The sequence below is a fragment of the Gossypium hirsutum genome, chromosome D06 (genome assembly GCF_007990345.1).
Source record: "Gossypium hirsutum isolate 1008001.06 chromosome D06, Gossypium_hirsutum_v2.1, whole genome shotgun sequence".
Classification (NCBI taxonomy): Eukaryota; Viridiplantae; Streptophyta; class Magnoliopsida; order Malvales; family Malvaceae; genus Gossypium; species Gossypium hirsutum.
This window is the reverse complement of record NC_053442.1, coordinates 11799375-11811098: the sequence shown is the minus strand read 5'-3', so window position 1 is coordinate 11811098 and position 11724 is coordinate 11799375. Positions and strand designations below refer to the sequence as shown.

The 11724-nt window shown below is 34.3% G+C and overlaps 1 protein-coding gene across 2 annotated transcripts; it reads right to left on the bottom strand.

Moving 5' to 3' along the window:
• Nucleotides 1–666: 666 nt before the first annotated feature.
• On the bottom strand, nt 667–5694 carry LOC107901179 (protein unc-13 homolog). 2 transcript variants are annotated; one of them, XM_041095681.1, is made up of 5 exons: nt 4571–5694; nt 3347–4222; nt 2562–3020; nt 2141–2330; nt 667–2023 (listed from the first exon to the last, which is right to left on the bottom strand). In XM_041095681.1, the coding sequence occupies exons 1-5, from the start codon at nt 5075–5077 to the stop codon at nt 1092–1094; spliced, it is 2964 nt and encodes a 987-aa protein (XP_040951615.1). In that variant the 5' UTR covers nt 5078–5694; the 3' UTR covers nt 667–1091. The 2 variants fall into 2 exon arrangements, with proteins under 2 accessions (XP_040951615.1, XP_040951616.1); XM_041095682.1 differs by having other exon boundaries at nt 3347–4213.
• Between the last annotated feature and the right edge of the window lie 6030 nt (nt 5695–11724).

The following is an 11724-nucleotide window of genomic DNA, read 5'->3' as shown; positions in this document are numbered from 1 at the left end:
ATGCTTTGCATGATTTCTGTTAATAAAAAAGAAATGTTCAATTTTCAAAATTAGAAAAATTAAGGATTTTTCCGTTGTAAATATGAAATAGCAATTCGAAAGATAATAACAAAGGTTTTAGAAGTTACTCACTTGACAAACGTGAAGTTTTCTTTGGAGATAAAGTAAAACATGTTTTGAAAAATTATTACTGCTTCTACAAGTTCAAACACTGTTTAATAAGACAAGCTTTTTGGCGTTTTCGAGTGATCGATGTAACCTCTAAGATTCAATCATAATGTCTAGACCGAATATGAGATGTTACTAGATACCACTAGACACCGTTGACCACCATGGGCAACAATTGGCTTTGATGCCCAAACACAATCCGTATTGGAGAGGACCAATCCCCTAATACAAGCTGGTAAAACAAATAAGAGATGAAAAACATAGCTAGACCTAGTAACATGTTTTGTAGCATTAAGGGTTAAGTTATTTGTAGTGCACCAGAATCTGAAAATAAGCAAGTAAATTAGTTGGATGAAGAAGTGGAAGATCATATTCTAACCTCCCTATCTTTCCTCCAACAAACTCAGATATGGGTCTTGGAACAAGTCAACCCCTAGCTGAAAGCTTAACCCCACGTGGTTTCCTAAATTATGCGCGTACATGTGGCAACGTGTCAAATAATTGGAAAAAAAACTCATTTCATTCATCAAGCAACACAATTTCCATACACAAGCTGTTAAGGAAATCACCCAAAAAAAAAAATACAAATTCCAATACATTGAAGCAGAATTAAAAACTTTACCTTTTTTCTCTCTTTCTTTTTTTCTAAATAAATTATCAAACCTTTCATCCTGAAGTTTCGGTTGTAGTGTAATGTTTCATCCAGCATCCTCACCCTTCCTTAACGTTGTAATTATAATGCTTGGAAGTGCTTCCACTGTTGCTTCTATTCTTACGAGGTTTCCCTCCTCAAAACAAATAAAAGCCAGCCGACAAACATCCCCATAATGTCAAACTTGGGAAGCAACAAGAATCACCTCAACCCTTTTATAATACCTAAGAATTGCATCATTTGACTGTTTTCACCAGAAAAAATGAAATTGTTAGAGTTTCTTGGGCAAGTTGTATGTCTTCTTAAGGAACTTAGCCGCTGTCTCATCACTCCGGTAACACAAAACTCGCAAGAGTGTGTTTGGTTCCGTGGGACTCCACTGACCGGATGTTGGTGGCAATGGAAGCTTGGATTTAGCAGAAGAACCGTAACTCTCTGCAGTCATGTATTTGAATTGCTCAATCAGGCTGTCAGTTTCAGTATGAAATAAAGGGAGGATGGCTTTAACTGTTGTTGAAAACTTTTGGATCAAATCAGCCGGAAGTCCATCACCATTGGACCAAAATAAATCCGTCAAGAACTTAAAATCTTCTGCTATTGTTTCATAATCTTGCAGGGAGAAAGCACGAGCAGGACCTCCAGCAAGTAAAACCAGAAGGAAACCATCGAAAGAAGCTTTCATTACTTCAGTAATAACTCGTGTTCTGACTCTGTCATGCACAGTTAATGAAAGTACCTCCAAATAGTGCTCGAGCTCCTTAAGAAAAGGTTCAATTCTAGATGATGAAACTTCCCCAACATACAGCCCATCCCAGAGGACATGACTTAGATCCTGGAAGATGACCTTATATGCAGTTGCCTCACACAGTTGTTGTATCCCTTCCAAACAAGCAGCAGCTGAAAGTTCGAATGCTTTCCCCGTCCCATTGGCAATATTGTTGTTATGAGATTCAGAACTTCTAAGATGCACAATTGTCCGTTTTGCCAAGACATCCAACTCCGTTCGAATATGCTGAAGAGTATTAATGCGACAGTATAGCTGGGGAATCCCGAACGAGCCATTACCATTTGTGGTCCCAACCTGAGATTTCCTGCTCTGTGCCTTTTGAAACTTCTCCTTTTTCTTAAATACACCCGAAACTTTTGACCGTGATGAACATCGAGTCAAAGCAGGCATTGAGGGAACAAAAGTACTCCGGGTCCCTGTAGATCAGAATATCTTGTATTTAACTTTTAGTTTTAGTCAAAACTGATAACTTCAGAGAAATAATGGAAAGAAATCCATGCTGTGGACTTCTACAGATTACGTAAAATACGTACCACAGCCAGACTTTGCCTTTGATATATAATGTTGAAGACATCTATCGATACCATTGGTTAAATCAGGAAGCAATGCTGCATGTATAGATATTGGTAACAAAAAGAATGCTTCCAAAGCTTCATCTACAATTCGCAAAACTTCAACAGAAGAGGGAGCAAATCGTTCTTTATTCGCTCGCGGATCCCATACCTATAAAGAGACAACAAACAGAAATGCATAGCAATGAACGGTCATATACTAAATGAGATTCAAGACATGACAACTGGTAGAAACTGAGTATAATCTATAAACATGAACAAAATTCCCCTACTAAATAGCTTTCATCTTCAAATCTTCCGATTATGGAAGACGACAGAAGAATATTTCAACTGACTAAAACCACTATCAAATAATTAAAGAAAAGGAACAAAAGCCATGAACCTCTTGTTGTAGATTCCTGTCAACCCATTCCTTCAGTCTGTCTAATCTAGTCTTTATCCATGATTTCACCAGATTGGAGACTACAGATTCAGCCTCGTAAGGAGGCATCTCCCTTATGATTGACTTTCCGCCATCCTCACTGTCCACTGAGTTTTCAACCGCGATCTGCACAAGATCTTTCTCCAATTTTTCTGCAGCTCTTAGCACTTGTAATATATCCGGTGTCAATTCACCAATGCTGAAAACAAATTGCTTCAGCTCATTCCCATAGCAGGAATGAAGAGTTGCTACAGCCACACCGGCCGAAAGAGGATGCCACCTCTTTAATATTGGACTAAAAATTGCCTTCTCACTGAAAGCCAGTGTACTGACATCTTGTGCAAGGATGGAAAGGAAAGGAAGCTGATTTTGCTGGTTCTTATTAGATGAGCGTTTGCTAGACTTCACCTTCTCCATTATCTGTCTAAATACATTATCAACAGAGAAAACCTTGAGTCACTTTCAGACGGGAATTTAATAAACTTGGTCTAAATATAGAATTTAAGGCTAACAAAACAAATATTAGGGTTTAGTAAGGGGAAATGCTACTCATAAAGAAATGATGACGCTGCACTTGGAAAATTTGCATATTTAATATGCCTGCAAAAACTTGCAAATGCTGAAAACCTATCTATCATATGGAAAATGTTAAAAACGAATTTATATCATGAAATGAAACTATAGGAGCCTTGTTATCTTGCACTGCCCAATAATATGTATGGACATTTGAAATAGTGAAAACTTGCCTGAAAAAAAGCAGTGCGCAGTGATGATCGTATGTATGTATCAACTCTCTCATGAGCCACATCAAATTCCTTTCTTTTTTTACGGTACTCATGCGAGATATCTTCTACCATTATCTTTGCTGATAGAACTCCCACAGAAACAACACATTCCAATAACTCAGTGTTATCACTATGAAAATAATTGTGGTAGGCAAGAAGCCTTTTCTCCGCCCAACCTAAGATTGCACTCAAAGTAGAACTCAATATCTTGGAGTAATTGGGATCTTTCATGGACTTTGAATCCTTTTCAACTTCCATCAACAGATTATTGGCAGCAAACAATAGATCCCCTTCCACTTCACCAGTAGCCACATAACGGTTAAACAATATCCACAAGAAACAAAGATTATGCAGCATCTGATTCATTCCAAGGACTACCCAAGTCTTTTTTATGAGTTCAAGAACCTCATCAACTTCTTCAATAACCGATGTTTCATCATTAACATCAAAACAAGCTTCTAACAGCATTTGGTAAATTCTGAGATTCAATGGGAATCCATCTGCCCAGTGGATAGTCTCAGAAGCAGACCCATCAAAGGTTCTACAAGCAAGAGATAAAACAATGCTCCGGAGTGCTTGCATTGATTCATTGTTTTTTCCAGTCTCCAAGGGCTTCTCGAGGGCTCCACGAATGATCTGTCGTAGTCGCTGCGGAGCAGCGTCGGTCTTGTCCAGTGGCAAGAGAGGATGCAATAGTAATCCAGCTTCAAGAAGCTTCAGATTTCTCCTTTGCCAAGCTTCATATTCTCCTTGATTCGGAAAATCCGAAGGCTTGAGTTGCTGCAACATCTCAAGTGGCAACACTACTGACTCTATCCGTCTTCCAAGCTGATAAACGTACAGCATACATACATATGTACTGTTAATAAAAAAAATAAGAAAATTTGAGCAGCAAAAAAAAAAAAAAAAAAAACATGAATGAACTCAAAACTCCACAAACATTCTCAATAATCAACAACTGTTGTTGTCCACAGTGATTCCAGCATAAATTATCAAATTAAAAAAATTAAGAAAATTAAAAGCTTCTAATTTATTCAGCTTAGCACAAATTACTTCTACGGAATTACATAACTTAAGCTTAAATAAAGAGAAACGCCAAAAAAAAAAAAGTTGCTTCTCTCAGTAAAATTGAAAGGAAAAAAAGACAAAAAAAAAAAAGGTTAATATATACAGTTTTTAACAAACCTGAGCAGCGGCAACTCTCAAAAGAGCTCTTCTAACCCTGGAATCCGTTTGCTCTGAAATTCCCATCTGAACCCTCAACATCTCTCCAATTGTAACCGCCTTTTTGACTCGTTCCGAGTCCGACTCACCACTCACTTTCTTTCTCCCAGACGATCTCAATCCCAAAGCCTTCTTCACCTTACTCGCCGCCGTCGATGTCAACGACCTTTGCAACGACGCTGTCGACGTCAGAGTCGGCGTTGCCGTCCTTTCCGAGTTCCTCTCCGACTGCGATATGTAAGTCAAAGGCTTCCCACCGGTACTCCGACAAGCTCCAACCAGAATCTCATAAGCCGTCTCACGGAGCGCCGAATCCGACAAATTCGTCGCCAACTCCCCGAAAGGACACGGCAGCGTCTCGGTCAAGAAATTAGGCATTGCCGCCGCCGCCGCCACCGTGGTCGTCGTTTGATGATGGCTGTGTCGTTTGGCTTGGCTGGAACTTCTATCCCTTAATCTACCCGACATGTTTGAGAATTGCAGAGTAAAAGAATAAATTAAAACGGGCTTAAAGATGAAGGTTTTATGGGATTGTTTACTTTACTGCCTTTTTCTTTTTTATTAGTTAAGATTCTTGCTTGACTTTAAAGGAAACAAAATGAAACTTCTGCAAAATTCATCATACAAAATTCATCATAAAATAAAAGTTTAAAACAACAAAATAATATAGACAGACAGTCAAAGAATTTGGTATCTTTTTGTAAGAAAAAAAATGGATGAGCATTAAGAAGAAAATAAATAAAATGATGGTATTGCCGTTGTCTTTGAGAGCAGCCAGCCAGACCGAGTCAGGAGCGCGTGCGGTGTAGTTTCTTCTTCTTTTCCTTTTTTAATAGAGATAATTGCTGACTCTTTCTTTAATTGAATTCCATCCTTATACTTTACAAAAATTTAAAATTTGGTCCCCCTATTCTAATTTGATACATTTTGATCATTGTAATTTATTAAAACTGGGAAATTAATTCAATTGTTTTAACCCATGTTAAATAAAGGGATTAACTTCTCAGTTTGCATAAGGTAGAGGGATAAAATTTAAAATTAAACCTTTTTGTTGGTGAAATAATTTTAATGTAGATTGGGATGTTGGACCAGTTTGACATTTAATTTACAGTTCATAATGTAGCTTAAAGTTGTTGTTTTTTTCTTTTCTAGATTCAAAGTTAATGTGAAACTCTAAGCATTCTTTGTTGGTTTGGTTTTTTTGTGGTGGAAATGGAAGAGAGGAAGTTTTTTGTTTCTCTTTTATTATGGCAATGATAATAACTTTGAAGTGGATGTGTGACCTTAAAATTCACTTAAATAGATGCAAATTTTGATTTTTCTTAATGAATTTTACTAGTAGTATTATAAAGTTTAGTTAATAACATGAATTTTTTGTTTTTATAATGAAAATCATAGATCGAGTTAGTGTAACAGGTCAATTAAGCATTAATTCAATTGAAAATTTACTAAAATATTCTTCTATATATAAAGTAGATTATATTATTATTAGATCAGCTTTATCTTTTTTATATTTTTCTATAAAATCAATTATAATGATATTTAAACTTAGAGATAAATATTAAATTTATACATAAATTTTGGTTCAATGTGTAATTTGGTTTTGTACAATTATACACATGAAACTTCAATTGTAGTTCATATGTATAATGAAACTTTATTTTGCTTCAATTGTACACATTTAAAGAAATGAATGCATACATTTATTTTCATATTGGAATAATGTAATTGTTTGTGTATGCAAAATAGTGCTAATTCGATGATGTTTGTGATTTATGAAACTTGAACCAAACCAAACCAAAATTTCATGTATAAAATCACACAAAATCAAAGTTCATGTGCAGTTTTGATATTTATCCCTTAAACCTATGATACAATGAATTTTAAATATGTAACCTTACCATCTCAATCAAAATCTCATTTAATTTCTATATCAATTTTTAACAACTATATTTGTTTAAAAAATTCACTCACATTATAGGTGCCGTAATTTTCTAGTGTATATGAAAATTTTGATTTTATAGTAAAAGCATGTGTATATTTATCCAAATTTATCCTACTTTAAATTAATCTTGTCGCTTGTGAAATCTATTTAGTTATATTTTATAATTATGTTATGTGATAAATAATTTTATTCTGATTCTCCTCATGTTTTTATAAAAAAAAAGACTTTTATGGGATTTTTATATATTTTTTTCCTTTGAGTAAACTCACAATTGAAATACCAAACGTCTAAGCCTTTTTATTATTATATTTTTCTCCTTTTTTTTTTTTAAAGATAAAAGGGCAAGTAAAGTAATAGTGTTGACTGGTGTAATAGATTAGATGGCAAACAAGTGAGAGAATGATGAGCTCAATCAACCAAAAAATATTTTATTTATTACATCTTTCAGCTTCAAGCAAATTGTTGTCAGAATATAGAATCTCAAAATAGCTTTCTTACTACAATTTGCTGCAGGGATTGAGACCAATTCTTTTTATTGTCAACAAGTTTAAAATTTGCGCTTCATTTTAAATACTATCAATAAATTAAATGGTTATTTATTATTAGAAGGTGAAGTTATTTGATTTTTTTTAAATATTTTTATAATATATTATCATTTAATTAATTGATATTTTATAAAAAAAATTTATATATAATTAATACATTAAATTTAAACTCTTTAAATTAATTAAATTTTAGTTTGATTTGTAATATAGTTGATTATGGGCTAGCCAGATCAATATAGAATTTTAGGCTCACTTTTTAAGCTTAGTCTCGACTCAATTCGAAAAATAGACTTAAATTTTTTTTCTAAACCCAGCTCATATTAAAAATGTTAAACCCAAGCCCGATCATAATAAATTTTCTAGATTATTTTTTATATAAAAACAAATCTAAAAAATATAATATATCAAATATACTAAAAATATCAAAATAAATATTTTCCAACAAATTGAAAAAAAAAAGTGTACGGGCAAGTGATTCGGGTTGGACTAGGTCGGGCCCAAGCTAAAAAAATGCTACTCAAGGCTCGATTCGTTTACAAAATGAGCTTTATTATTTGTTCAAATCCATTTTTTGAGCTTATACTTTTATTTAAATTCTCTTACTTTTCAGATCAACCTTTAAATGGGCAAATCACCTTAAAAACACATGAGTTGGAATATATTAAGGTATATGTCGGAATTTTTTTTGAAAATCGACTTTATTTTGAAAATAAAGATGAGAGTCACCACCAATCTTTTTTATGAGGTGTGATCGGGTCACCTCGTAATTTGATCGTTTTAATAAACGGTTTGATTTATTAAAACAAATATTTTTGGTCTACAAAATTCAGGAAACGGGTTCGGGAGAAGAAATCATGTAACGAAGGGGATTCTTATTTGTACAAATGGTACTTCGAGCTTGGAATGAGCATGAAGAAATTAACGATACTCCTTTATCTTTTGAGTTGTTCTGCCTGATCGGTCGCTCAAGACCTTTGGTCTCTACCCGGACCCGATAAAAAAATAGGATCACTTCTTATGGGTTCGTTGAGAATGATTCTGATTTAGTTCATGGCCTATTAGAAGTAGAAGACGCTCTGGTGGGATCCTCACGGACAGAAAAAGATTACGGTCAGTTTGATAATGATCGAGTGACATTGCTTCTTCGATCTGAGCCAGGGAATCCCTTATATATGATACAAAATAGATCTTGTTCTATCGTTGATAAGAGAAATCTCTATGAAAAATACAAATTGGAGTTTGAAGAAGGGGAAGGAGAAGGAGTACTCGACCCACAACAGATAGAGGAGGATTTATTCAATCACATAGTTTGGGCTCCTAGGATATGGCGCCCTTAGGGCTTTCTATTTGATTGTATCGAAAGGCCAAATGAATTGGGATTTCCCTATTGGGCTGGGTCATTTCGGAGCAAGCAGATCATTTATGATGAAAAGTATGAGCTTCAAGAGAATGATTCGGCGTTCTTGCAAAGTGGAACCATACAGTACCAGGCACGGGATAGATCTTCCAAAGAACAAGGCTTTTTAAAAAAAAAGTGGTGTCCAATTTTAAATACTTAAAAAAGAATAATAAATTGATAAATAGATAAAACAAATAACATTAAATTGAAGTATTTAAAAAAAGTAAAATAATAAATAAATAAATTGATAAAACAAATATGAATAATATCGAAATTAAATGCTTTAAAAGTAAAAGAATAAATAAGTGAATAAATAGATAAAACAAATATAAATAATATTAAATTTAAGCATTTAAAAAGTAAAAGAATAATAAATAAGTAAATAGATAAAATAAGTACACATAATATTAAATTTAAATATTTTAAAAGTAAAATAATGATAAATAAATAAATAAATTGATAAAAAATATAAATAATATTACATTTAAATATTTAAAAGATAAAAGAATAATGAACAAATAAATAAATATAATAGATATGAATAATATTAAATTTAGGTATTTAAAAAATAAAGAATAATAAATATATAAAACAAATATAAATAATATTAACTTTAGGGATTTAAAAAGTGAAGAATAATAATGAAATTAATATATAAATAATGAAATTAATCGAACAAAGGACTGAATTGAAATCAAAACAAAATTAAAGGCATAGATCATAATAAATAAAATCGAATGAGGACTGAAATTGAACGCGCGTAAAAGACGAGGGATTAACTGGAAAATTATTCCCTATCCCTAAAATAACGTCGTTCCCCAGGGGACTAAAATGAAATAAAAATAAAATTATAGGGTAAAATTAAAAATAAAAAATGAAATAGGACTAAATTGCAACGGGCCATAAAAGAGGAAGGGTCGAAAGCGTTAATAAACCCGTCCGCTAAAAAAACACGCCGATCCTAGCTCTCGGGTCGGGTCGGACATGGTTTGCATCAAAACGACGCCATTTTGGCGTCTGAAATTAAAGTCCAAAACGACGCCATTTTGCAACTCTTATTTAAGTCAAAAATTTTTAAAAAATTTCATTTCAACATTCATTTAAAAAAACTGAAACTTTCTTCTTTTTTTCTCTCAAAGCTATCTCAAGCCGGTCATAGCTCCAGTGAACCACCGCTGGTCACCGACGACGGCGCCACCGTCCACGGTGGCCAGAGATGCAAAAAAGCCCATTATTTACCCGTTTTCGAATAAAACCCGGATCTGGGGTTTAAAGCCCTATAATCTAATCGATACTCACACTGGGAAAAAGAAACCGAAAAGTTTTGCCTTTCGCCGATGAGGCCTTCATCGGAACCCTAAAGGGTTTCCAAGTTCCTCGAATTGGCAGAAAGGACCAACACGACAACAACGATGTATCTCCGATAAGATCTTTGGCCTTATTATTATTTTATATATATGCATACTAATAGATTCGAGAAGAAAAATAAAAATTTCACCTTTAAAATTTCTATTTTGTTGTTTTTTGATTGCCTTCTTTTTTTTTTTGCATTTAATTTTTCGTGTCAACAAAGATACATTATCCCTGGCTTTTATAGCCAAATGATACAATATATTGTGTTTTGTTTTTCACTTCTGTTTGCTACTGTTTCTCTACTATTTCTACCTTTTCTGCTTTGTCTTCTTTCTTTGTTCTTTTTTGCAGGCCTTGGCGAGGTCAACGAAAAATGGGTCTTGCCATTCTAGTGTAAGGGAGGTAGACCTCGAACGGTGGGCACGCTGACGCGGCACGTGGAGCAGCGGTGCGACTAGATGTTAGGGTTTTTACTGAAAATTTTGTTTAGGTAATGGGCCTGTTAATTGGGCTTAGGTTTTTTTATTTTGGGTTTTAAGTTCGGGCTTGTATTTTGTAAATTGTGCCTGTAACATTTAGGCTTGGGCTGTTAATTATTTTTACTTTTTATTTGTTTAGTTTGTTTAGGGCCCAAGCAAAAATAGCCCTCTTTTCTCGTTGATGTGTAACGGGAATAGAGCAAAGACCTTAAAAAGGGTCAATTTTGCTTGGTCTTGCCGATTCTTGACTTCTTTGGTGCTTCTCTTTTTCAAGCAGCCCCGTTCTAACCCATTGCATCTTCAGAGGTATAGGAATTGTTGCTTTAATCTACTCCGCTGTAACTTTAAGGAGATAAGATTTGTAACTTGTAACTTCAATCTGTTCTACTACAACTTCAAGGAAATGAGATTTGTAGCTTTATTTTGCTCCACTGCAACTTCAGGGAGATAAGATTCGTAACTTCAATCTGCTCCGCTGCAACTTCAGAGAGATTAGATTTGTGGCTTCAATCTGCTCTACTGCAACTTCAGAGAGATAAAATTAATTCTTCAATCTACTCCACTGTAACTTCAGGGAGATAAGATTTGTATCTACTCCATTGCAACTTCAGGGAGAAAAAATTAGTCATGGTGACCTCAAGTCCCCAAAATGACGTCGTTCCACAAGGGACTAAAATGAAATAAAAATAAATTTATAGGGTAAAATTAAAAAGAATAAAAAATGAAATAGGACTAAATTGCAACCGGCCATAAATTGCAACCAGCGATGGCGCCGCTGTCAATGGTGGCCGGAGATTGCAAAAAAGCCCATTTTTTTACCCTATTTTCGAATAAAACCCAGATCTAGGGTTTAAAGCCCTATAAATCTAATCGATACTCGCCCGGGGGAAAAGAAAGCGAAAGCGAAAGGTTTCACCTTTCGCTGATGAGGCCTTCATCGAAACCCTAAAGGGTTCCCAGGTTCCTTGAATCGACGGAAAGAACCAACACGGCGACGACAATGTATCTCCGGTAAGATGTTTGGCCTTATTATTATTTTATATATATGTGTACTAATAGATTCGAGAAGAAAAATAAAAATTTCACCTTTAAAATTTCTATTCTGTTGTTTTTTGATTATCTATTTTTTTTTTTGCATTCAATTTTTCGTGTCAACAAAGATGCATTATCCCTGGCTTTTATAGTCGAATGATACAATATATTGTGTTTTTTTTTTCACTTCTGTTTGCTACTGTTTCTCTGCTATTTCTGCCTTTGTTGCTCTGCCTTGGTGTGGTCAACTGAGGATAGTTCTTGCCATTCTGGTGCAAGGGAGGCAGACCTCGGGTGGTGGGCACGTGGAGTGGCGGCACGGCTAGATGTTAGGGTTTTTACTAAAAATTTTGTTTAGGTCG

Excerpts from the sequence above, each read along its gene's own strand:
- LOC107901179 (XM_041095681.1), bottom strand. The coding sequence starts at position 5,077 with ATGTCGGGTAGATTAAGGGATAGAAGTTCCAGCCAAGCCAAACGACAC. Across the intron at positions 4,223-4,570 it reads TGAGAGTTGCCGCTGCTCAG|GTTTATCAGCTTGGAAGACG; the intron begins GTTTGTTAAAAA and ends TGTATGCTGTAC. Across the intron at positions 2,331-2,561 it reads ACAGGAATCTACAACAAGAG|GTATGGGATCCGCGAGCGAA; the intron begins GTTCATGGCTTT and ends GTCTCTTTATAG.